Here is a 27751-nt window from a genome sequence, read left to right as displayed (position 1 = left end):
AATACCAGTGGACACTTTCACATCATACCACACTTAAAGGGCTTAGATTTTTATTATCTGCATGAAAAGAGAGAGGGCAAAGACCTATGGGAATAAAGAGGAAGATCTCAATCTCCTTTATATTTTGCACTCTTGAAAGTCTGATAGTCCAAATTTTGTAATGCAGGATAAACAGGGATGGCTTTCCACATCCTGCAGGATGGGATAACAACTATATGAATGCACAGAAATTAACTAAGTTGCTGTTAAAACTGCTTTGAATGCATGAGGATTTTACAGGCATCAAGATCTAAATTAACTCTTCCGTCAAAATTTTTAATAATTATTAAATTAATTAAATGTGCCTCAAATCATGGATGTTCTAATAAATTTGGCCAGACCACTCTTATAATTAGAGTGCAACTCACGTGACTCAAGTAAGGTCCAAATCAAATATTCTAGATACACAAATACCAACAGAACCAGTCCATAGGATACAGTCCATAACAGGACCACACGCTCTGATTTACAGGGAAAACTTGAAATCCTGTCCTGCAGGGATAAACAAATCAAAGTTGTGAATTCCCTACCGGTGTCAGTTCCAACATCCCCAAATGTTAAAGGCAGTAAACCACAACTTCACCTGTAGCCCTTCTCATCACATCCACACTTTTAAACAATTAATACAAACATGACACTGCCAAATGCAACTTCACTGTGACAGAAATAAAGAATTAGAAGATTTATTTCTTAAAGGCAGTATCAATTTCTCCACAAGCTTTGTTTTGCACACAACAGCTCAGAATAGCAATGATTAACTGAAAGAAGAAAAATGGACCACTGTGCCTATTTTTCCAGTTACTCGTTATCAAAGGTATGTCTGCACATAAAGTAGACAACATTTCACTTTCCCTTTGTGGTTTGCTGGTGTTGGGGAAGCAGAAAAAGGACAGAATTATCATTAAAATCAAGAATCACAGAAACAGACAAGGGGTTAGTTACATCTACATATAATTTATTGTCATCTGCCAGAAATTCAAACCCATGACATGCACCTTCAAGCATTACAGGCTGTTTTGTAGACTGGTCATCCACCATAAATAAAATCTGAGGCTGAAATCAATTGACCTGACATTTACCCTGTTCCACTGCCTAAGCACATACCAGCTCTCATGTCTGATTTTTAGGAGGCTTTAAAATACAAAATGATAAGAGCTGATGAACAGTTACTAATGACAAGCCTGTAGGAGTGTGTGAGTCATAAATGGGCCAGAAACTCTGTATGGGAATACTGTAGGCTTTTACCTAGCTGAACTCTGATATCATCATGTGAGCTACCAAGAGATATAGAAATAAGTATATGAAGCAGTAAAACAGTAACCTTCATTTTCACATGAGATAGAAGATGATCAAACAAAAAAAGGACTTTTTCTAAGAGTGACTGGGCCAAGGATAGTGCATTTCTCAGGCAAGGTAATACAATTTTCCTATCTTTACTGTAGAAAAATTCAGTTCTCAAAAGACAGTATTACACTGAGTTGCCGTGAGATTTAGGTTGTTTGACTTAATATAACTATTTTAAGTTATTTTAAAGAAGGCAATTTACTCAGAAAAATTTATTTCCTTTCGCCAAGGAACTTAACCAAGAAAGTTCAAGTCACTTTGTCCTTGGGCAAGTAGTCAAATCCTCCAGTGTCCAAGCAGGGTGCTTATTTAAGGCTAGACATGAAGGCCCCTTGCAGGGCTTTGGTGTCAAAACTCACTCATTTTGTCACCCCATCCGTTGTTGGTGCTGAAGCACAGCCAGAGTCCATCAGACAATCTCTGAGACACAAATCCATGGAACAGATTATTCCGGTGGTATCCACCTTGTACTGGTACTCAGATATATCTCTTGCTAAGAAATGTGAATATCTGGCAGGTTATGGTCAGCTAAAGCCATTCAGTCAGTTTCAGATCTGACTGGGAAGACCCATGAGGAATTTGGTAACAAATCAACCAGCCAGGTAAAAACCCGCTCCTGCCAGCCCACAGGGTGGCACGTGGACACTGAGCACTCTTGGGTTGCCCAGGCAGAGGGCTCCTTCCAGCTTGTCCATATCATTTAATTGGCAGAAGTCCACAAGTCTGTTCCCAACAGCAAATTCATTCCGAAGTTGGATAGGAAGTCATTTGACTCAATCAGTTGTCATTCCTTCCCCTCCGTCAGCGTGAGGCTTTCTGCAGAATCTTCACTTGGCTGGAGTCTCAACAGGTCATTTCTCTCTCATCAGATCCCAAGGTAAAAGCTGCTCTAGCTTCATTTACCTTATCCAGCTCTCCCCATTGTCAATTCAAATCTGAACGAGGTTTTTGAAGTCCCTTAGTCCTCTTTTCTTGTGTCAGGAAACCTTCGGGACAGTTTATAATCTATATAAGCACTAAGACAGGACCACAAAATGAATCGTATTAATATAATTACAACCAGTAAAACCATCAAAAGGACTGATTCCATATTTAAGCTAGAATAATGAGGTAATGTGAAAAAAATACTCTGGGAGATCTAATTATATAATGCAGTATTCAGTTCTGCACGGCCAGCCCAGCAATTCCTCTAACATTCCAATCAAAGTGATCTCACTAGCATGAGAGAGAAGAGTCCAGCTGACAGATTTGGGACATGTAACGTACTATTTAGTCAAGAGGCCCCATGTGCTATTCATAAAGAATTAACAACTCTTATATTGACAATGACAGTATTGTCAGAAGACCTTTGGAAGGGAGAAAAAAACCTCCATAAACTCCGTCTCTGTGAAGTTGGACTTTTTTTTTTTTTTTGGCCCCTTTTTTCCAATGCTGATGTAATCTCCAAACATCTCCAGCAGCAGCTGCTCAGCGAAACCAGGCACCTTCTCCCTAGTCCCTTTCAGCAGCACACGCAGCACTTTCCAGCTCCCTCAAGACAATCAGGGCCTTTCTTTCACCAATTAGCTATCACTTCAAGAGTCCTGCGCTGTCCAACGAGCTCTTAAGAATGGTCTTTGCAGGAAACAACACTGGAGGAGCTTTTTTTTTCCTCCTAGACAAATGAAAAGGGGAAGAAGGAGGGGGGGGGGGAGGGGGAGACAAAAAAAGCACAAGAAAACAAATCAGAACACAGAAGCTGTCCAAAATGCATCGCTCATTTAGTACATTGACAAATGCAGAAATGTCCTCGAGAGCCAAGGCTTGAGCAAAGCGCACACACACACACAAAAATGTTCCTGCTTTCTTTAGGAGATAGTTTGTTTAGTCGAATATGTTAAAAAGGTTTCATAGAAAGAAGTGCTCTTGTTACAGCAAGTCTGAGCCGTGCAAACTAAAAGGGAACAAAACTCCTGTAAGATTATGCTCTGTTTCCTTATTTGGCTCTCCAAATGTAAAGCAGCATTATTTGAAGTAGACATTATAGGAAAGAACTCGGTTTAGCTCACTTTAAATATGGATGGATTGATGAAATGAGTAATTACTGGAACTGCTAAGATCTTTTCAGACTTACTAACCAGCAAGCTTCTTTCCCCAGAAACCGCACTTTCCGTCTAGAAAGAAATTAAAGCCTGATTCGGAGACGTAAAGCTTTGGGAATTCTACATTCTTTTTCCCTTAAATTTAGGGAATAGGTACAGTAATACCTTGAGGTCCTTGTAGATGCCAAGTCCTCATTAGAATTAGTACAAACTCCAGGACCCAGTTCAAGAAGAAAACAAGGAACTTTGATGTTTAAGCAATTCATTGCCTGGGCCTGGACATGTAGAGCTGTGAAGGCAAAATTGGGAAGGATCAGCAGTAAGTGAAATGACTTGGACATGGTTCAAGCAACAGCCCGGAGTCAGAGTTGCTTCCCTGATTTTCAAAAATTCTGCATTAAACCAAACGTCATACCAAAATACTGACTGTCAGTATCCTCTCAGAGTATCACTTTCTGGTCAAATTTGTCCTGGATTGGGGTAACCTCATGAAAGTCAACACCTTGTCTTCTACACAGCCAACAGAAACAGATTTACACTGCAGTTTGAAAAAAATAAAATAGTCTGTTCCCTTTTTTTGGCTGTGTATCAGAAGCAAAGCCCTGGGCTTTGTAAGCAGTTAAATGGCAGAGCAAAGCAAATACTTTCAGGGGTTTCAGGAGTTTGTTCACACTAATGGGTGCTCTCATCTACCACATGGATTCTTTAATGGAGGTGGAAAGTGTCAGAACTGGTCAGATTGCTTAAAAGGAAAGAAAGTCTGACATATTGCCCTGCATGCATTTATGAAGGAATGGGAATCAACTCAAATTTCTCTGCACAGGAAGGTTCAACCAAGGGATGAGTAACCCTAACCCAATCATGACTAAGAAGGAATCTTTGAGGAGGTGCACCAAATGATATCTTCTTATACCTACAGATTCCAAAAGCTGCTGAGTTTAAAGGAGCTGCTCCATTCAACTAGCAAAGATTTTGCTGAACAAATGCAGCAGGCTGGACAGAACAGATAAATATACATATGTATGTTACTAGGGTCACCTACGGCTACAGGAAAAAAGGATGAAAAGGGCCCAAAAGGTCTACCATCTTGCCCTAAAGCAAGATCAACTGCGTCATTCCCGACAGCTGTTCCTCTAACCTGCTCTTTTAAGAGACCTATGCCCACACAAATGAAAAGAAAGGAAATCACCATCTCATCTGAAAGGGATTTCAGCAGGAAAAACAGTTGGACGAACTGCTCAGTGGCTCTATCTGCTGCAACACAATCCCTGCAAGACAGGAGCTCTACGTTATTTACTCACTTGGGCAACTGGCTCATTTTGCAGCTGTACAATTAATTACTGGCTGAGGCAATAATATCTGATTTTTTTTTAGAGGAGCAGTAACTTCATATCGGCCCATCTGGATGGATCCAATGAAAGTGCATCTTTTGTGGCAACCCTCTTCCTCCAGCCTGGTGCAATGCTGCTGTCTGTGCTCCAGCAGGATTACTGAAAACCACCGATTTCAGCATTAGCTGTAATCCAGCACATCCCACGCCTTGGCCACCAGCTCCAGCTCAGTCTGTTAGTGCCCAGGAGCCCGGCAGCTATTTAAGGGCACGCCAGGCATGAATTGGGGCTTCATTCCAGTGCCAAGGGAACAACAGGTGCCTCCTGCTCCCCAGGCCCATAAGTGGTTCTCAGCTCCGCCGGCTCCGGCGATCCCCACGAGGTGTCAAAGCCGGAACAGAGGCGGTACATCCCTGGCGCCTGGCACCGGGATGCGCCTGGGACAGGCTGACACAAAGCCAGGGGAGCTTCCACGCCGGCTGCCCGGGCAATGGCAGCTCCCTGGCTCTGCATGCCACGGCTGTCAGCTTGGCACTCTGCATTTATTCACACGCAGGAATGCTGCCCAAGATGGAAGGACAGTGCTTTCCTGCTTGGATTTCACTTCTTGGGACAGATTTCCTGCCACGGAAAATTAATGGCACGGCATGAGCAAGGCGAATTTAAATGCCAGATGAAAGCTGGTGTGGCTGGATTTTAGAAAATGCAGTTTAGCATGGGTAGTTGTTCTTCCCCTCTTTGCAAAGTATTTTGAGAATGAGTGAGGAAAAGCACTATGTAAAGCCTACACATTGAGCATTATTATTTGGATTTTCCCAAATTTACTTTTTCACACAACAGATGTTCCTAATGTCTGGCACCATTTTTAATGATGTGCCTTTTTTTGAAGAATGTGTGCTGTATCACCCATAAAAGCATCCTCTCTGTTCAGAGTTTATTTTGTTAAAATCGTTTTTCAACTAGTCATCTCTCTAGGGAACAATGACATGATAGAACAGTATTTCTGACGGGTGATATTTTATTACTCACATATGCTTTCATCACATAACCAACATTACTACCCTATTCTGCTGTAAATATTTATTAAAACCCTCTAATTTGAAACTACTTCCAAGACAAATTTTGTATTTTGTTTTTAAATTATCACATAATTAATTGTCCTGGTAAACGCCCATTGAAGAGTAGTTCAGGAAAAAAAAAAGTACATATTACGCAGTCTTGTTGACTTTTAAAATGTAAGGCAACAGATTTCACATCTTGTGTTCAAATTCCCTTATAAAGCAATCTCCTAAAATATCAAGTAAAGTTACAAGCAACAAAGCAGATGATACAACAATAACCATAAAACACCCACTGTTATCATCAGTTTCAAATATATCCCAAAACATAAGTAAACTAGAATTAAAAAATAGAATATTTGACTTACTGCATTTTCCACACATTCAAAAGTCAGGATATCTACCAAAGGAAGCAGCAAAGGGTTGCAGGTGTCTGCAAGGCTAATAAGAAGTTCTGAGCTCTTTGTTAAATAAGAAAAAGGAAAAATTCAAGACCAGCACTTATCTGTCAGAATCACGTGCTTTCTATAGTTATCAGAGTCAAAAAGGCACCTTGCTCCAGGTTACATATGTGAAACCTCCTGAGCAAGCATTCTATATCACACTGAAAACAAAATACCACTTAAAAAGAGCCAGATCAAGTAGCCACCACTTTAGAGGACAAAATCTGACATTCAGAATCAATTATTGCTCCACATAAGTTGTGATAACGTGCACATATCAAGATCACTCAGTGTTGCATAGAGTCAAAGCAAAGTCAACACCTGCCCCACTGGTTTTCTCCTGGAAAATCCCCAGCAAACACACTCCTCCCACCACAGTCAGTTCGGTATGTCCATTTCCATAATCAAGGAAAACAAGGCCAGAAAGAAGATACTTCATTTGTTACATATTTCATCCCTTAAGACTAACTTCAGCCTCCATAAAACCACAAGTGTTTGTAAAACTCCAGCTCATCCTCAAAGGTGTCAAAAGTGAGATTTAAATGCAACAAAAGAGCACAGATTGCAGGAAATGGCAATAAAAGTGAAGGAAAAGGACTAGAAGGAAATGAAACAAAACCTTATAAATCAGTCTGAAAAGTGATTACTTGAAGACATCTGTATTTCCAAAAAGACTTGATGAGACTTCTGCTGTCATCCCATGACCACCTCCATGTGCTGCTGGGTGGGGCGATGGTCAGCAGGAGACATCTTGGTTCCCTTTCTCTTACAGGAATTTTTACTAGGAATTGGAGCAGAACATGACCCAGCAGCAGCAGAACAGGTCACATAGATGCCATGATACCTAGTCACACCAATCAAATAAAAGACTAGCAATGTCCAAAATGTCCACCTAATTGTGAACAAACATAAAAATACAGAAATACTTGGTGACTCAATGGAAAAAAAACAGCCATAAATATTTAAGACTGATGTTACAAAGTTCAGAACAGCTTGTTATGGAGCAATTATTATCTCCTTAGTGATCAAAGAGACCATACACAATTCGCTATGTTTTCACACTCAGCTAGATGCCTAATTTTTGGGGTAGAAAGAACCTCAGGGGTTTTTGCTGGGGAAATTAAGGAATTATCACCAAATTTGACCAGACACAATGATCTAGCCCTAAGCCAACCTTTCCTAGTGCTCTCCTTGCATCAGTAGAATTTTTCCTCCCCACTGAATTCACAGAATTCACATCAATACAGCAGAGAATTTAATGAGTACTATTTTTGACAGAACAATGTTGCAACAAAATGCCAGTTTTTCAACACAGAAAACTGGCAAAACATGCTTCAGTTTTGACGAAGTATTTCTCAAGAGCTGCTTTTCAGATCCCTAAAACTCCAGATCAGTACAAACCAGACAGATCATAGCCTTCAAACATTATGCAGTCGAAGCACTCATGCATAAAAGCACAGTTTGAGCCTTTTGACAAGTGCTGTGGTCACCTATCTCTGGGCTACTCCCAAGCTTCCCTTGACTTAAAACCCTTGTTTCCTTTCCACTGGGTACAAACCAGACCGGGACTTTCAGAAATGTCACAGGATGGAAAACTCCCTTCCCTCTCATCTGTAACTCCATGTCTTTGGCACATCAGATCACTTGGACAATGCTCCACATGTGCTCTACCAAAATAAGCTCAGATCCAAACCTGCCTCTGGTTTACAACTAAATTTGGGTGTTTCGGGCATCCTTTGTTTTGACAGCACAAGCCAGTACAGATAGAAGCAAACAATGACACAGCTGCCATTTGCCTACAAGGTCCACCATGTGACAAACTTAATGACTAAAGAAAAATCCAAACTTTCTAAAACTTACCATAAGCAAAATGTGCTTTGGCGAACTACAGACCTTGGAAACGACTTGAAGATTATATCACCCCACTCATAAAATGCAGTTATTGAAAAGAACTGTTATCCTTTATTAGTGATGGAAGGCAAACATTTCACATGCTGCACTGACACTGCTCCAAACCTCCTTTTTTCTATTCAAGAATGAAAGTCGGGCTTTCAGCAAACTACGTTGTGTTTTGAAGAAGTTTTTCATTCTACTAACAGGTTATCCTGCTTACTTTGAAAGTCTCTTTGCACACAAAAAGAAGGGGAGCTGGGGCAAAGAAGGAAAGAAAAGAGTCCATTTGAAAAAATTACACTGCTAGATTACAAGAGTTGAAAGCTGGTATGTAACTTTGCTCCGGGTGATCAAACTGCTAATCAGGAATGCTGTCGGGAACAGAATGGAATTCCAAATAAATTAGCCATGTCCAAGAAGCCAATACAACACAGGATTAAGGCTCACAAAGAAAACAAATTTATTCAGCCTACTTTATCAGAATTCTTAATAATGTGTACTACTTTTTCTCATCGCAGTCTGAGCTCTTCCATTGGAACAGTGTGGAGAAGGAAAAATGAGTCACACTTCATAAATCTCCTACTCATACAGACACCTAAAAAATGTTACATAGAGCAAGACACACAATGCCATTATATATATAAATACATATGCTTATCACAGCCACAGTAGAAATGTGCAGATTTATTTCTCCGACTTTATTTCCGAGATACCTGACCAAAGAAAAGATGCTACACACTTCTGTGAAAATCTACAAAGCTGAAGGAAAAGGTTAGAACTTCATTGACCTCCATGCTAAAATGAGTTTCACTACCATATTGAATAACTAACTACAAAAATAAATCTCTCTCCTCTATGACGATCCCATTGCATCACGTTTTTTAACAAGTATAACAAGAAAAACTTGCAGCACTGTGGCTGAGGTACTGTCTGCAACTCAGAGCACATTCTGTTTTCACCTCCAGAGAAACTCTTCATAACAGCCTACACCAAAATCACAGGAACATTAAAAGATGTGCTTAAGCTTCTGCCTCTCCTTGAACTGGAACTTTAATCTTTATCAGACTGGTTTTCCTCATCTGTGAAACAGAGATTATAATAGGCTCTTACTGTACAGTAATTTGAAGACAGTACTAATTTTTTGAAGCATTTTTGTAACAATAATATTAAAAACAATAAAAAAGGAGATCAAATACTCACAAGAAGTACTTCATGCAGAATCTAGACACACAGAGAGGAATCTTCCTATGATAGAAGTGCATGTATCATCTTGGCTTCTGAAAAAGAGAGGTAAACCATAAACATATCCTCACTTCAAGCCATACATTGTCCAGTACTCTCATTCACGGAAAACTGAGAGTGAGGACAGTACCACTTGCATTTACACAACTTTGCCACATTTCCCTGAGAATCTGTGCAAGCAGGGATTTCCTATAAAAAAAATTCATCAAGAAAACCACCAGCTGAGTGTGAGTGTTGGAGATTCATTTGGTTCCCAGCCATGGCACTGCCCTGCTTTCCAAATGACCAAATTGCACGAGCCATTTCATATCCATGGTTGGCGTGTTAGGTATTTTCCAAAGAATTTTTATCCTAGCTAAGGGGGACTCCCTGTAAGACACCAGTTGCATCCACTCCCCTTCCCATAATGAAACAAATTAAATGCTATTTACCATTACCACTGTATCTAGTGTTTTATTCAAGCACAAAAGCACGTTTTATCAAGTGTGACTTGCATTTACTTTTTTGTCAAGTGTTTTCTCCTCCCTCTAAGAAGATATTTGCATAAATATGGAAAGAAAAGCATATATTCCCAAATCCCCTTCTCTGGAACTGCACCTCCAGAGAGTGAGGGTCTGCTGACGAAAGCCATTGCTGTACCATCAAGACATGTGACTGGAAGGGTTCTGTCTATACCTCAATGCCTCCATTAAATGCACATTAAAAAATGTTTGATTTGAACAAAATATTTTAAATTAAATATAAACTATGCTGTTTGCTCAGAAAAATAAATCAAGAAAGCAACAACCACAAACAAAACTTTGTATGAAGACCAAGGGAGAGTGCTGATTGCCGTTTTTAAAAGGGTCTCCTTGAATAGAAACCAAATATTTATGATTAACTACTGAAAGAAATGTTTTGATTCAGGGAACAGCAGAACAAGACATTTTCCCAGAGCTTTGGAACACGTCAATAAACTGCTTCATGTCATTTGAGAAAACAATTGTGGCAAATGAACTACTGGTCTAAGAAATGTTACCTTGTTCTACCTTGACCTGCCAAACAGGGCTGTGTACACTCTGCATTAATGGGCGATTCAGGGGCTCGAGCTGAGCACACGTGCAAGTCCTTGAAGAGTCGGGGTGGATTTCTGCATTTCCAGGATACAGACCCTGGATTTCTGATGAAGAAAAAGAGGATGGATGCTGGCAATGAGCAGCGCTGCTCCACTAACTGGCTCTTGGCTGATCGCAGGCCAAGGAGATGCATTCTAGGTTGCCACATTAAATATTTGGCTCTACAAAATAATATCCTGTTACAGTTCGATCAGCAAGTGCACTCCTCTTGTACCCTGAAAACAGCATGATAGAGGCACATCTGAGATTTAAAAAAAAAAAAAAAAAACACAGAAAATAAAGCAAGTAGGTGAAAGGTAACTGTATCACTTTACAGACACAAGCTACCCTCTGATTACAACTAATTGAGATATTCAGCAGCCTTAAAACAATACCTTTTTTTAATCAATGTACCCAGACGGCATTCACAGCTTTTTGTGATGACAAATGCCCTTTGAAAGAGTTAATAGGCAAAGGTTTGTACTGGCAATGAATAGGGCTACCTTTAATTGATCCAAGAGCCTTAGAGAGCCGTCTTATAGCGTGATGATGTATTTGGGTTGCAAGTAGGCCAAAATAAGCATAAAGAAAATCTGTAAGACCATGAGACCTTTCATTTTTTCATTGCAGGGAGGGAAAGGGGGGGAACTGCTGAGGAAAATGAGAGAACTATGATGGGGTTATCTTTGTGCTCTGGCACTTAAAATAGATAAAAACGACAGAAATTTTGAGGAAAAGAGAGGAAGTGATCAGGCCATAATTCTGAGAATAAACGTCAAGATGTACGGAAATGTACAAAACAAGGCTTCTTCAGAATAAAAAAAAAAGCCATGAAAAAAGAGGAGATGACCTAATGGTATAAAGAAACATTGATTAAAGAAATACCCAGAGGGAGAAAGATATTCCATCAGCTTTAACAACCACTGCATGGCCCTGCATTCCCTCTTAACTTCTCAAGTAAGGGGAGAAAAAAATATCTGTAGAAGAGGTAGTCACATGGATCCATTTATAATTTTCCCCCTTATTCTCTGCTCATCTTTTGCACAGTTTTGCTCAAGATGTACAGGAAATGTGCACACTAAAAGTGACTCATAAAACTAAACACGATGGGTTAGTAGTAAACATTTTACCCTGCGTAGCCAAAGAAGAAACAAAACAATCATTTTTATAAGGAATATAAAATCCATTTAGTCATATTTTTTCTTTATGAGACTGATTATACACTAATATTACCTAGTAATGAAGGAAACAGTCTATCCATGCTTACACTAGTCTTTCATCAGAAACTCAGTTTTGGCAGAATCCCTCCGTCACACAGCAAAAGCTAAACAGATTTCCTTGAACATTCACAGGTGCAAACTTTATGTCAAGGTAGAATTTTTCTGGAAAGTCTGAGGCAAATCAGACAAGAAAATTCCTAGACTAAAAGACTATTTTCAAATGGAATTACTGTGTGAGTGTACTATCAACAACTCTGTAAAAAAAATCAAATAGAAAGATGTTGGCCTCTGATATTTTCTTAGAAGACAGACATGGGAGGAGCTAGGAAAAAAAAGTTGACATTGCTCCTTAAAAATAAAGAAGCAGAGCAATAAAATATCCTGCTCCCATACATGCATCCAGATGCATTAGGAAAAGTAAGACAAGTCCAGTTTCAACCTGGAACAAGGAACAGACAAGCTGTTCTCAAATTCCGCTCACATTGTTCATCCCAGAGCCATGAACGAGCCCTCTCTAGCAGACACTAAACAGAGAAAGGTACAGAGTCTTCACTGTGGTCTGGGTAAAAATGAGGAATGAACTTACCTCTCCAAAGCAGAAGAACTCAGACAGGATTCTCAAAACAGCAAAACAGCAACTTCCCTCCTGTGAGTCTTCCCTTACAAAAAAGCTCTACAAAGCTCTGAGGAAAAGAACAGATAAAAACTTCACATCACAGCTTCCAGACATTTTCCCGATTAACCATCCTAAGCCCACATCAGCAACCACCACAGAATTACAACCACACCAAGGTGAGCACCAGCTGCATCCTTCACAAAACCCCTCACTTCAGGGCACAAACATCAGCAGACGAGGAGAACCAGGACATGTGGACAGTGGCAACCTACTATGGAAAGTGGAGACGAGCTGTGCACAGCCTTGCTTACTTCTGTATGAAGAGACTCAAAATACTGTGCTGTGTTTTGAGTTGCTTTCATTTTAAAAAAAATAATAATAATTTTGAGGAAGTCTTCTCTCCTTGTTCCACTCACTTTCAATTCAGACTCCTAGAATCTTCCGTTGTAGTTTAAAGCCAAAAGATTTCCTTCCACCTTATCAGGTTACATGTAAATTCTAGCTACCATGAGTTTTCTGAAAAGTAAACAAATAAATAAAAAATTAGGATATACAAGGATGTCTAAAGGATATCAAGTTCTCCAGGAACACTTCAAAATCAACTGCTTTTTGTGCAGAGGACAGCAGATGGATTGCCCATCCCACTCCTTCCAAGCATGGTGAAGCACCAGTGTTTCATAAAATAGAAGTCAATCGTATCACGAAATAACTATGTCCAGTAGCTTCCTATCTGACAGAAAAAAATGGCCTTCAAAGGTCCCTTCCAATCTACTTTATGATTCCATTCTATGAACTGGTACAATCAGCTTAGTCGAGGGGCATTCCATACTACTGAAGATAGTATTTCTACTGCTGCCCTTGTGGACAGCCTACAGAAAAAGAGCCAATATACAGATCCTGTTCACACACGTTCCATTTCACCAGAGAACACACTGAGGAGGGCACTTTGGTGGCACACACCAGCAAAACCTGAGCCATTTTCCCAAATGAAGCCTAAAGGGTGTTTACAGGTCTGTTTGTTTACACAGAGAGAAAACACATCGCACCTGGAAGCACGAGTGGGAGCCAACAGAGCCCTACCAGGATGGCATCTCCCTACAGACTCAAACTGACCATCAATGCCAAAATTGTAAGAATCCCATATCCACGTGCTTATCTTCGACCAAGCAAATACTATACTGATGAGAAACTGAGGCATAGAAAGTCTGAATATAAATGAACCCAGATTTTCCAAGGGGCATCTATTTTACAGCTGCCTCATAAAACTAAGAGAAACAATGTATTTTTAAAGCCAGTTCATGCTGTACTCTTGAAGGAATTTCTGTATTTGGTTAATTTTCACCCCTGCTCACACGTGCACATGCACACACCTTGAACAGTTGAAACAAAGACTTAAAGGTGGGGAAAGCTGACGAAGAAAGAGAAACAGATTTTCTAGTGCCAGAGATGGACTCAGTTTCAGAGGGAAGATTAAAACTCATTAGTTTTTGGCCCTCATGCCAATGCTCACAAAAAAGTTTCCCAGGTTCCTTATAAACAGAAATACCCCTCCTGAATAATTTATATCTTTTAAAAGTGGTCTCCAGCAAGCTTTACCTTAGAGCTAGTTGAGTCTCTTTGCAAAACGTGCTGTTTAACTGAGATTTAACTAGACTGCCGTCTACAGGCTCAAACACAGGGAAATAAAACCCACAACGTTTTCCCAAAGGAGGCAGAAGGAGTTTTCACGCTGTATCCTAAGAGGCAACAGGCACAGATAAAGTTGTGCTTTCAGCTCTACCAGTATAAATCCTCAGGAACTCCACGCTGACAGAAACCTCCACCCTAAACTCTCCAAGGACTCTCCTTCAGCTCAGCTGGGATACTAATGAAGCAAACTTTGATCCTCTCTTTTTCTAGAAATCTGCTTCACAATTCAACATCCTTGATGTAAATCTTTTAAAAGACTGTGATGGCATCAAGTCAGGGACAGGATGGAGGGAAATGTGTTTCCGACTCCTCTGTGGGGGGACCATTAGGAGGAGGGCTAATAGCCCTGGGCATGCGATCAAATTAAGGTTTGTGCCAGTTCCCCCCAGGCTTTCCCTTGCCATCACCAGCTTCCCCAGGCTGGGCAGCTCATCCTCATCTCCTCACCAAAGACGGCTCTTAAACAGAAGCACAGCAGTCTGCTGGGAGGAAACAGAAAGATAATCACACAACTAACTTATATGGACAAAGTATGAAACAGGCCGAGCGAAGGGAGGGAAGGGAGGGAGAGAGGGAGGGAGGGAGCCTTTGATATCTTCACCTTTGGAGCGATACAAACTTAATGTACATCCAGCTTAAAAGCTGGGAGATGGGGGGAGCTGGAATTCGGACCTTCCTAACATGTGGATTGCAGCACTGAGGCAGCACCGAGTCTAAACAAGGCTGGAGTTAGCATTCAGAGCACACAGCCCGGCAGAGTATGGGAAAGGGATAGAGCAGCCCAAAGAGCTGGCGCCACGAACTGACGAGCAGAGCGCAAGTGATAAAGATTTACTGCGAGAGAGGAGGAAACAGTCCGCTGGCCCGATTAGAGCTGTGAATACCGAGTTGTTCAGGGAGGATTTTGCAGCTGACTGATCACAGGCTGTCGGAGCAGGCCTCGGACAACAGCTGCAAGGCTTGCTGGGCTGCAGAAACAAAAGGCGCCTAGCACGGTGCAAAGAAAGAGTTGACAGGTTGTTGTTAGCAGTGGCAAATGTGTGAGGTATGTCACTGTGTGTGAGACGGGCCGGGCTGGGGTGGTGGGGATGAAGGAGGGCAAGAAGCACAGGCAGCACTCAGAAAAAGGCGGGGGCGTCGCGGGGGAGGGAGCAGGGACACAGGCTTGGTCAAAGCGTTTTCCTAAAATCAGGCCGGTGTTTGTACGGAGGACAATCGCAAGGTCTGTTTACTGCTGCCAAGATGAATTAGCCCATCGTCTCATTTATAGGACGAATCCGGTGGCACAGACTATAAGGTGCATGGCATTAAAGGGACTAATTAGACGATTCCGGCAAATCTGAATTAAGACCCTTTCTTTCTTTGAAAGCTGGGAAGCATTTCTCAGGACTCCAGTCAGATGGCTTAGGTTTTGTTGGGCTTTTTCTTTCTCTTCTGAGAAGGGGTGTCTTGTGCAATTCCCTAACTCATAAGGGTCTGCTCTAAATTCTGCTCTGAGCTTCAAAAACAGTTGTTGGGAAGCTGCTGGCATTTACATCATATCTGAAAAGGTCCAAACGAAAATCCCGGATTCTGCAGGAATTCAGCCCCCAGTCCAGGGACAAACTTTACAGCTGGTCCCTCCTGTTAAGAGTGGGCTAAACCAGAAGCCCACATGAGAACATACCTGAGCTAAGAGCCTGCAGCTGAATTCTCACTCACACACACAAAACAAGCGAGGTCTTTCAAAAGCTGGCTTCTAATCTGACACCCACCCCCTTCAAATCCAGTGCCTGCAGCCAAGCGCTTTTCCCAAGCAACTCCAAGCTTTCTGGAGCCATGGTTCACTAAGCGTGTGAGTGCTGGGCAGGAATGTATCAATGAAACTCCGGAGATGATCAAAGACAGGAGCTGGAGAACAGGAGACCTTACTTTCAGCTCCCTGTTTGGCAAGTTTAGGATTCAGTTCTTGAAGTCTGGCAACATTTTACTCCAATTGTGACCAAAACAAAGTGTTCCAAACACCTCTGAAGCAGTGGTGCATGCTGTTTGCACACAACCACTATATTACAGTGGTCACTATTAAAATGTTTTACAAGCAGTTAAGGTTACCATGGCATTCACTGCATACTCATAGAAGGAAATACCATGAAAATCACAGAAACATCCAGCACTGCAAGCTGCAAATATCAGATGTTTCATAGTAATTAGTGACACTTTGTAAAGCATAGGCTTCTTGCATTTTAACTCACATATCTATCACCAACGAATAGGAGACACTAAGAAAGTGCAGTGGCCTTTATAGTGTCCAATCAATTATACAAACAAACCTTATTTTGATTTTTCTCTTCTAAATGGTCTCTGGGACCCAGTTAGTCTAGTCCCAACGGGCAGCACTTGATACACTGTTAAGGGAATTCAGAACAAGAGGCATTTCAAGCCTTCTAACACAGCTCCATTCTCCCAAAATATATATACAAAAACCAACCCAGTGTGCAGAATACTCCATCTAGGGGCAGAAATGTGACTCAAAATTTCCTTAGCCTTTGCTTTGACATGTGTTAACCTCATTCTACCAGGCCTGAGTGCATGAGAAATAATCAGACATTTCACAGAGGTTCCAAATAGCTCTTCTTCAGTATGAGTCCATAGATTTTTATTTTTTATTATTTTAAATACACAGCTTCCAGCTTGAGTTTCTGCTTAAGAGTGATGAAGAACACAGGCACCACTTTTGTACATCTACTAGCAACTGGACTATATTTTAAACTACAAATATTATCCTAGGAACAATTTATAATCCATCATCCCCATATGCTCAAAGTTTTCAGCTGAATAAGGGTGGCCAGTGAGCTCAACTGCAAAGAATAATGAAATGCCTGAAGGACTACTTGTGTAACTATATTTTTGTATGTAATTGTGCTTCTACTGGAGTCAAAGCAAAGTCTGAATTTGACTGCCATGGGAGCAGAAATAATTTGTGGCAGAAGTATATTTCTGAATCACAAATTCTCTCTGTAGCTGGATAATTCAATATCATTTATGATTAATATTAGCACATGGAATTTGTTCACCAAATGTACTTGAGAGCAATGTATACAGTAGACAGAAGCAACAATTCACAGGCTCTGAGAAAACGCTGAAAATACAAAATAGTGCCCGTTAAGAACTTTTTTGTTTTTAGGGAAAAAATTAGTTGCAGAAGTATATCAAGCCTTGCCTTCCAGTGGTGTTTTCTTTATACAAATTGCTTTCAGCTGACAAGTCCTCACTGATTTTCTGTAGTCAGCAATGGGTTACGGCTTGTCCGTAATGTCACAGCTTTCCACGGCACTGTGTCTTGCTCTTTGTCTCTCTGGTACAGAGAGGCTGCTTCTGAGGCTGCTGTAACACTTTGGAAAGTAATCAAATTACTTCCTACATTTGCTCTCCTTAAACACCTCTGCTTGATCCCCTCCACTCTTCCTGTTCAGCCTCTCAGTCGCGAACTTCATACTTCATAAATGCAGAGGTTAGAATTTTCTAGACACCACTTTAATTTTTCAAATAGCAATCCAATTACTGAGCAAATTGGCACATGTGCCTGGTTACATAGTGACTTGGCACTGCCTCCACTCGCTGCTGGCAGTGATGAATGTGCTCCCCCTCAGCCCTCCTCATCTATCTGCTCCAGCCTCCGAGCCAACACCAGTGACCACATAAGGAGAGTGCCTGGCAGCTGCAAGCCCGAGGTGCCAAGAGGCAGATTGTGTTCTGTAGCAGCAGGATCTGGGTCTGTGACTGGCTTCCTGGCTAGTCTTTTGTAAGACCTTTTCCATGGCCTCTAGGTTGGCTCTAATGAAGCCTGTAGAAATGCCTGCAGGGAGCTGGTATAGAAGTGAGTTAAGTCAAAGGTTTAATTTAGTTTCTAAAGTGAAGTGAATGTATATTGGCCTTCTCTTTCCACCCTGCAATTATATTCCTGCCACATTTATGTGAAAATACAGTATTCAGTCAACAATAGGAGTGCATTCCTGGGTATGTCTGCACCGCACATTGGGGCAAAGATCCCCAAGCCAGCCTCAATTAACTTCGCTGCAGAAGCAGGAGCAATATAGCCGTGTTTGCTCGCTGTGACACCCGAGCTAATTAACTATGTATGGCAGTAACAGAGCTTTACTGTTTCTGGCACCAACACTGCTGTCCCTGTGTGGCAAACTGCTACAGACATGCCAGCTCACTTGGAGGTAACCAGAGGGCTCCCCAGTCCAGTGCTGCTTTGCACTGCCCAGATACATTTAGGAATACTCCAGGAACTGGCAGGAATTTGCTGGCCATCATGTGAGAGTGGCGAGGCTACAGATGTGGTTACAGTAAATGTGGACTGTTCCACTTCCATCCCATTCACATTCTTTTATTGCTCGCGACATGATGGTCACAGAGCATCTTTAAGTAATGTGCTGAGCATCTTGAGCAGCATCTGTCACATGTGCTGCTTTCTAAATATCTCACTTCCTCCTCCGGGGGCAAAAAGCTGGATAAAGATACTTTAAAGTATTTCTCACACTCGGTTTGGTTTTTTTTTTTTTCCCCCAACAAATTTGGGTCTTAGCCATAAGTGAACTTCTTTAGACTATTTAAAAAGCCATTTTCAATTATTTCAATGAAGCAGATAAGGACTTTCCCACAACAGGATAGCTTCTTCCCATCTGTTTTTTTTATGATCCCCAAGAAATTAACTTTCTTAAAATAAACGAGTGCAGGTTCCAACAACCAGAGATGCACTATGATCCCTGTAATTCAAACAGGCTTTGGCGAAGGTAAAAACAAAACACAACTTGCCTCTTTCGGAATTCCACCTCAGGCATACCAAGAAGCTACTGGAGAGAATCAGAGTTATTTGTCCAGCAAATTTCTGATGCAGATGGTAGTCTGGAAGATATCTGAGTGGACTCTGAACTGCACGCACAAGAATTTTTCACCGAGTTTGCTTGCTTGGACTTTACTGTATGAGTTGGGACTTTATGGGTACAGTTGTTTGTTACTGATGGAATTTTTCCTTTCCCTTTATATTTTTTCTCCTAAATCAGGTATTTTGACAGAGGTGCTTAATGAGATCCAAGTGGTTAGATTATATTTAATTAAATTATCCATGTTTATAATTTAAGAGCCTTTACCAGTGTCCATCATTTGAAATCTGTGGGTAGATAAGAAGCCCAGTCTTCTGTTGGCTTCGTAGATAAATAAGCCATGATCTAATTCCAAGAACCACCATAAGTATACAAGGACTTTCTCTCCAAACCTAATCAATCACCCCAGCTCTCAAGACTGACTTCTCACAAAATACCAAACACAATGATAAATTTTAACACATGCACCCCTTGAGCTATACCTCTGTACAAACACCCACAACTGTGATGCAGCAGCACAGATTTTAATTGAATATTTGATATCTGAGCATGACGTTTTTCCTCTGTGCTCTCAGTCTTTGCCACAACTTTGCATGGGTTACTTGGAGTCGCTTTAAACAAACACCACTAAATTCTGCACAGGCACCAGGCAAGGTAAAGTTACACACATTGCTGGTAGGCTTCATACCAGTTTTCAGGAGTTTCTACCTCTGCATTTCAGTGACGTTCATGAGAAGCAAGAAAACCCCGGAGCTGTAGATGAAGTGCAACCCTACTGCCATCTTCAGTACCTTCTATGGGAGCAGGACACCGGACCCACACTCCTGGCCTCAGGCCTGTAGGACACAAGGAAGAGTTAGTTATGCAGAAGGGCACACGAGCATGTGCCTCTCACCAGGCATGTGAACGCCCCACACATGCCAAAGTTAGCAACAAAGTTAGCCAAGCTGTGCTAGAGCTAAGCATGCACTTAAGAGCTTTGCTGGATGGCAGCCATTTACAGATCCACAATCAGTACAGAGACATGGAGGCAGAGACTTCCTTTAATGGGTCCTCTGAATTCTCTTCCTGAAGACACATGCTTGGTTATTTCAATTAACATGTTCAGAAAAACAAATACTCTTCTTCTGATTACATCTCAGACACTGGCACATGTATCATTTTTCCTGGACTCCTTAATTTACCACACTTCCTAAAGATTCAGGGCCAGACAAACAACTGAAAATCAAATGCAGAAAGCAGCTGGATTCTGTGAAGACAGAAGTCCCAGTTCCTGTTTCCCTCTTGTGTTATCCTTGGTTTGTTTGAAGATGCTGGTGGGTGCTTGCCTGCATGTAATGATAACTACTAACAGCAGCTTGATGAATAAGAGAAGAGAAAGTGGAAAAGAAAACAATAGGAAAGGCATTAAGGGCACTAAGTCATTCTTTCTGGGATGGGCATTAGACATATGTTCGCTACTCCAGTCCCAGCGCAATCAAAGCTGTCCTGTGCCACTGCCAAAAACTGTAACAGGTGCCAGAAGATTACAGCATTGGTTAAATCCACTCTTAAGGCACCAGCTCAGGGAGTGATCCAAATCCCAGGAGCCAATGAACATCTTCCCCCAGATGTCAATTGTTTTCAAATAGCTCCACTCTTATTTCCAGTGTGATGCTGGGGAGGGGCGGGGGGATAAATAAATTTGGCTGCCAGGAGGCAATCCTCTGATTTCACCACTGCCAGCCTGGACAGGTGCCAAAGCCATGCACAGCCTCTCAAACACATTTGTAAGGCAATTAATATTTTATATTCACAATAATAAGAGAGCTTCATTCACACAGAACTATTAAGACAGTTTCTGGTTCCATTCTTCCCAGCACATTACAACGACAACTCCATGCCAGCAGCAGCCACATGGCCTAAAGGTGCCAAGCTGGCAAGGATACTCTCTCTCAGCATTTGGCATCTAAACTCCTTGGCAAAGCCCTCAGCAGTTGTGCTTGGCTGGCTTCAGATTCGTCATGTGGTCAGGCTGCTGATAGCATGGGAGGGTGCTGCGTCCTCTGGGCACCATTTCACTTTAACACCTGTCTGATTCAGAGGAATGCGCGCACATGCAGAGCAAGATCCCTGCACAAATCCTCCCGGAGACCCAGAGCACAAGCTCCATTTGTTACTGAAAGGGGTCGTTTCCTCAGAACCACTGTGCCTTTTTTTTCCCCCTCCCCTCTCCCCCTCCTCTTCCCCTTCACATATCTGTATACAGCCCTTGGAGGGTCCTACATCCTGCCATGCATTCCACATGTGTTGGAGGTTTCCTCTGTGAACCAGGAATACAAAACATTTTTGTATATAATGAAATCTCATATTTTACTGTGCTCATATAAAACCATTTCTTTGTGAATAAGACTCCTTTTATTTGTGACATTTTAATGATCTACAAATGTTTGGTAGAGATGAAAGGAAATTATTATTTCCAGGTCACCTTGCAGTAATACTTTTTGATAGGCACCATAATTCCAATTAAATTGAGTAATAAGGGAGGGGGAAAGCCTTCAAATATTTAAAGTGCCACTGAAGCAGAAATATTTTAAAAGGAAAACATAAAAACAAGCATACATCTTTTATCACAAGCTACAGAATATCGGAGGAGCATAGATAAGAAAATTCAAAGCACTTTTTCCACTGGGGACCACTCAAACTAATGCAGACCATAAGAATGCGACTCTGTGCCCCACAAACACCACGGTTTTGTGTCACAGGATTGGGGCTGACTTGGTCACAAATTTATTGAAATAATCCCAAGACTGGTCCCTCAGAGTTACCTGTCAAAAGCACAACCACCACCCCAAGCTTGGCAGAGGCAGCTCCCCGGGACGGCAGAGAAGCGTGTTGAGATGTTGCAGGGCACCTCCCCAAATCCCTGCCTGTCTCAAAGCACTACACCCACGAGCCTGCACTGGTTCTTCTGGTACATTCTGACACCTTTGAGCACGGTTATCTTTGGGTCAGACACCCTGAAGCCTGTGAAATACATGCAAGCCTTGGGTTGCTAAGCTCACATCACAAAATAGCTGCTATCGCTCGCTCTGGAGGGAAGGCTCAGCGTGCCCATCCCACCCCAGCTGGAACATCCAAACACAAGCCACGACTCCCATGTTCCCCCTCAAGCCATACCCCTCTGCCTGTCACCTTGTACCGTGGCTTTTGGTTTCTGTCAAGCTCAGGGCCCACAGACACCAGCCAGGGCCTCCCTGTTCTAGCACACAACACAAACCCTGCTTGCTGCACGTAGTATGCATCTATCAGTACTCCTGTGTTTAGCCACGTGAGCTTTGCTTTTTTTAAATAAAATGTTTTTTAATTGCTTTGAGGGAGCTGATTTTTGTTGTTTTGTTGGGGTTTTTTTTACCTTCTTGAACAGTTCTTCATTATTCAATCAGGAAAAAATCTTATCTCCCCCCCCTCCTCTGATACACGTTTTCTTCAGAACACTAGGGCAACATGTAGGATGGACACTGGGACCATGGCAAATTTAAGATCCAGCATCTTGGAGGCTTTCCTGGTCATAAGCCAAACCTTTCTGGAATGGAAAAAGCTTTTTAATATGGCATTTTCAGTAAGAAATTCATTAGTTAACCCTGGGGAGGTAAGGAAATACCCCAACTTAAAATTATTATTCAGTTGCATATAAAAATGTTATTTTAGATCATTTTTAGGACTTGCTGTAATTGCATTATTTTCCATTTCTTTTTCTCCATGACCTGGGCAGTGGATTTCATTGTGATTAAAGCACCTGGCTTTTGGAGCAAGGGAGACAAAAAATAAGTACCAAATAAACATATAAAACTCTCAAGCAGCATTCCTGGAATAGTTCTTCTGTAAAGTACATGGCATGTTCAGAACACATGATTTCCTAGTACAAAGATTTTATTGGCTTCGCTGCTCAGTGTGGTCATCTCAGATCCATGCCAAATAAACCTTTCACACCATATTGACATTTATTTTTCATCTCTGACTACACATCTACTCTTTCTAAAAAGCAAGTTCCCGACTCCTGCAGGAATTCCCAAGCTGAATATTTTATCATCTCCCCTGGAAAATGATAACCTAGAAGACAGCACTGCATGTTACTCTTGGCAACTAAAGTGGAAAGGAGTAAGTACAGGATTTTGGAAGATGCAACCAAAGAACAACAGCCAGGGAGGAGGGTTCACCTCCGTCAGGTTCCTGGCACCTTGTTTTGGCAGCATCCCAGCGCCAGGTACCAGGAGCAGACTTGTTCTCACACGAGGGCCAGTCAGAGTGAGCCCTGGAATGAGGGCACCCTACAGCATGGCTTGTATACAAGCCATGTGGAAGAGCAAGGAAAGGAAAAAAAAATTGATGTCAAGGTCAGAAAAGCCTCCAGTTTCAATACATACACGTAAACCTACATGGACAGACCTTGCCAGGTGTTTCCTTATCATAATGCACTTCCCCCTGTTAACGTGACTAAATAAATACAACTTACCCAAATCAAATCCTGACCATTTCCCTCTTTTAATCTTAATGAACTTTCTCAGGTTTATGCACTTTTTCAGCATGCAACGTAAAGTCAAGAGCTTCTTCATGAGAATGTGCCTGACTGGGAACTTTATTTTTTTAGAACAGTTACTGTGCCGTGACACAAGGGTAGAACACTGCTTTAAAGGGCTGCTGACTCTGGACAATTTATATGCTAATTCCAGAAATGATTCCTCCTACATTAAATAAGGAGCTGAGGAATGTTCCAAAGGTCTGGACAGACCATGCCATTAACAGACTGGGTAAATCAACATTAATACTGCCCACAGCATATTACACCGTGTGAACTTTCTTCACTGCCCACACTTTACTAATTTTAGTTCCGCGTGGTTCCTCAGCTGACTGTCCAAAATATAAACTACATCAGCTCCCTAAAGCCTCCCTGTGCCCATCTGGGCCTTGGACTCGCCTTTAATATTAAACTTGAGGAAAAAAATCCTGAATGGTCACACTTTTTTATTCAGGGTACGTTTATAAATGGTTTATAAAGGGTTAATAAATGATTAATCGATTATGAAAATGTCAAAGAAGTATGGACAACTACAAACACTAAGAACAGCTGTCTGACACCCAGTACTAACCAATCAGCCATCTAGGACATACATTCTAGCCCAAACTCCCCCAGTGTGAAGGCCAAGCCTGGCAAATAATTCAAATATCTTCAAGCTTGTTTGAGCATTGACAAGTTCTCCAGCATTTATTAGTAGTGTTCTGAGGCTATTAGACAAACCTGTCTCTGAGTTTAGACTTTGAACAAACAAGCTGTTATAAAACCTTAGGCTACCAGAAAAATTTCCAGGTTTTATTTTACTTTCAATAAAAATGAGATTTACACAAATTCTCATATGGCATATGTAACGCCAATAACACAGAATTGAAAAACTCAAAATGCAACAAGCATCACTAAATGGATCATAAAGTACTAAGGTCAATTTAATTTTTAAAATTCCTTCTGTTTTTTGTACCTCAGCTTAATAGCTACGCTGCTAAAACAAGGCATTGATGCAAAGCATGATGCTAAGTGCCTAGTTGTCACAGAAAATAAATTTCATCTCATTTGGGACAAAATTTGGGGTTTAGAAATAAATCAGCATGCAAAGCATTTACAGCATTTTGTGTATGATCTCGATGTGATGAGTTCTTTCAGTGTCACTCCCTGATAAACCCTAAGGCAGTAAATACTGTGAGGCACCTTCCCATGACAAAAATCTGATTTCTTTGCAACTGAAGCAAGAGCTGCTGATAGGCTTTTCTTTCTTCCGCCCTCACCTACCTCCCTCCCCTTTTTTTTCTTCTTTCTGCTTAACTGAGGACTATACCAAATGCATGTGAATGACACGATCTCATAACTTTCTTAACAGACACTGCAACATTTTGGGGGCACAGAGCTGAACATGAAGTCAAAAGAGCACTGGAGAGGTGCCTCCTCTCATTGAGCTCAATAGCTGAACTTCCATTGAGTGCCAGAGGACTGAATTAGGTCTGTTTATAGTGTGGGTGCCAGCAAACTCTTTGTGCTTCATCACACACACCCCCCTAACCAATCACTGCACTATGATATAATTATTCCATAGGAGCCACCTCTTAGCAAACTACAGACAGGTATGGAGTGCAAAAAAACCTGAAAACCAGTCCCAGCAGGACTCCAAGACCTGACAGAGGTAATAAATGCATCACACACAGCAAGAACATGCTTTGCTATACCTGAGACACCTCAGCCAAATGACTCCTGATAATGATCAATGATGGCAAATTGGCAGCCGGGCTACTGGAAAAATTCCAAGCTTCACCTTCCAGCTACAGGAATGAGGAGGATATATGTGAATGTAATCTTTGGCAGGGAAAGGTACATTGTTTCATTGCTGTGGGAAAAATGCTTATTGCTCAAGCATTTCCTTAAAATAAGATTACAATGAAACATTAGAGGTAGCATTATTAACAATAATCAACTTTCCTGGCTAAATGAAAAAAAAAAAACCAAAACCATTTCAAAACCTATCTCCAATCGGCAGCCAAAAAAAAAAAGAAATCTAGTGTTTCACCCCTCACTTTTTTTCCGATCACTTCAGCAGAGATGCTACTGCAAAGAGAATAGGCCTTTGTGTGCTTTGGGTTTTAAAAATCAAGGCAGCTCCCAACTTACCTGTTCTTTTTCCCTATCAACAAATGAGGAGGAGATTAATTGAAATTTTGAGGCTAGACTGTAACACCTGATATACTGAAAACAAGAACCCTCACACCTCAAATTTATTTCTGAATGGTGAACCTTGTGCAGGAAACAGCTCGTGTCTGAAGAGAGACACAAAATGCAAACGGCTTTAAAAAGGATTTGGGGATATGAGAATCCAAAGTTGTTGCTGTGCTCCATGGAACAGAGAAAAACCTAAATGGGCTTTATAACCTTTGCATCAAAACCTAGTGAAAAGAACGTTGCTAAATACTCAAATAGGTGCTCTTCCTGAGTAACCACTAGTGAAGCTCATGCAGATGTCTGCTCCTAAGCACGCATGAACACGTATGTTTTACACAAATGTGTAAAACACCCTATGCTCCTCAACAGGAAGAAAATCGTTCCCGAGTCAGAGCTCATCCAGAGGCTCTGACTCATCACTGTCCATCCAGTTTAGAGCCACCTTTCTCCCCTCCTTTCTCAGTCTTTTACCTCAGCTTCCTTCCAACATCCTTTACCTCCTGTGAAGGTTCAGCTTCTTTCCTCCATCAATCCTCTTAGTTTCCCCCAGAACATACCTTATCTCGACAGGAAAACAAAACACTGGAATTAATGTTATTTTGTCTTCTCTGTATGTCCCTCTCCTCATGCTGCCTTTTTAGGTTAAAGTTTCTTTATGACAGGGATTATTTACTGTTCTGTGTACTCATACACCACAGGCTGGAACTTAACCAGCCTCAAAGCACTACCGAAAGAAATTGAGAATAAAAAGAGACTGCCTTTGTCCTAGGTAAATGCTCTCCAGAGTGATATCAATCATACTTATCCATCTTTGCAAAAGGAACCCCAGAAAGCACATAACAAACATGCCAAACATCATAGAACCTAAATCATCAGTTCTTTTGAAAAATATTTCTTTTAAACAATTTCTGTAGCATGAAATGGAATCACATTTATTCTAGGCATCTCTGAAATATTAAATCATGGTGGAAATCTTATTTTTGGGCGTTGATTATTTATCTTTTCAGGGTACTTAGGAGTAAATTCTACCTGTTCACAATTACTCCTTTCTCTTCATTGAGCTGCCTGAATACAATTAGAAAAACATTCAAATTGCAAAAATTTTCCTATGAAAGACCATAATTGGATATAGAAAAATTTCAAAATACTCAGGCAGACACCCATAAAAACATTTTAAAAATTGCTTCTGAACACGTTTAGCATCTAAATATTTTTTTACTGATAATTTGACAGCAACCATGTACTTCATTTTCTTAGTGGCAAAGCTCTTGGAAAATCCAGAAGGTTAGGCTACAGGTATGTTGCCAATCTGTGTTTATCATAGAATCCTAGAAGAGTTTGGGTTGGAAGGCACCTTAAAGATCATCTCATGTCAAGCTCCCTGCTCTGAGCAGGGACACCTTTCACTATCCCAGGTTGCTCAGAGCCCCATCCAACCTGGCCTTGGACACTTCCAGGGATGGGGCAGACACAGCTTCTCTGGGCAGCCTGTGCCAGGGCCTCACCACTCAACAGTAAAGAATTCTTTTTAATATCTAATCTAAATCCACTCTCAGTCTGAATCCGTTCCCCCTTGTCCTGTCACTCCATGCTCTTGTAAAAAGTCTCTCTCCATCTTTCTTGTAGGCTCTGTTCAGGTGCTGGAGGCCACAGTTAGGTCATCCCCAAGCCTTTTCTTCTCCAGGCTGAACAATCCCAATTCTCTCAGCCTTCCCTCACAGGAGAGGTGCTGCATTACCTTGGTGTCCCACTTCTGGACTCACTCCAACAGCTCCATGTCCTTCCTGTGCTGGGGCTGCAGAGCTGGATGCAGCACTGCAGGTGGGAGCTCACCAGAGTAGAGGAGCAGGATCCCCTCCCTCTACTGCTGCCCACAGAGCTTTGGATGCAGCCCAGGACATGGGTGGCTTTCTGGGCTGCACTTGCACATTCCCAGCTCATGTCCAGCCTGTCACCCACCAGCACCCCCAAATCCTTCCCAGCAGGGCTACTCTGGATCTGTTCATCCTCAGCCAGGATTGATACCAAGGGCTAACCTGACCCAGGTGCAGCACCAGCACTTGGTCTTGTTAAACCTCATGAGATCCCCAAGGA

The 27751-nt window shown here is 41.6% G+C and overlaps 1 protein-coding gene and 1 long non-coding RNA gene across 3 annotated transcripts; both read right to left on the bottom strand.

The window, feature by feature from the left end:
* Positions 1-977: 977 nt before the first annotated feature.
* SMIM38 (small integral membrane protein 38) lies at positions 978-6447 on the bottom strand. The gene is made up of 2 exons (XM_048308333.1): positions 6222-6447; positions 978-3037 (listed from the first exon to the last, which is right to left on the bottom strand). The coding sequence occupies exon 2, from the start codon at positions 2471-2473 to the stop codon at positions 2342-2344; it is 132 nt and encodes a 43-aa protein (XP_048164290.1). The 5' UTR covers positions 2474-3037; positions 6222-6447; the 3' UTR covers positions 978-2341.
* A 2153-nt stretch (positions 6448-8600) lies between these two features.
* On the bottom strand, positions 8601-20400 carry LOC125328103. 2 transcript variants are annotated; one of them, XR_007204535.1, is made up of 5 exons: positions 19607-20400; positions 12778-12877; positions 12332-12428; positions 10450-10761; positions 8601-9466 (listed from the first exon to the last, which is right to left on the bottom strand). It is a non-coding gene; the product is annotated as an uncharacterized LOC125328103 (long non-coding RNA). The 2 variants fall into 2 exon arrangements; XR_007204534.1 differs by lacking the exon at positions 10450-10761.
* Between the last annotated feature and the right edge of the window lie 7351 nt (positions 20401-27751).

Source organism: Corvus hawaiiensis, chromosome 6, assembly GCF_020740725.1.
Source record: "Corvus hawaiiensis isolate bCorHaw1 chromosome 6, bCorHaw1.pri.cur, whole genome shotgun sequence".
NCBI classification, from domain to species: domain Eukaryota; kingdom Metazoa; phylum Chordata; class Aves; order Passeriformes; family Corvidae; genus Corvus; species Corvus hawaiiensis.
The sequence above is the reverse complement of the archived record's forward strand: the minus strand, read 5'-3'. Positions and strand labels throughout refer to the sequence as shown.

Bases quoted from the DNA above. Each gene is read 5' to 3' on its own strand.
- SMIM38 (XM_048308333.1), bottom strand. From the start codon at position 2,473: ATGGAATCAGTCCTTTTGATGGTTTTACTGGTTGTAATTATATTAATA.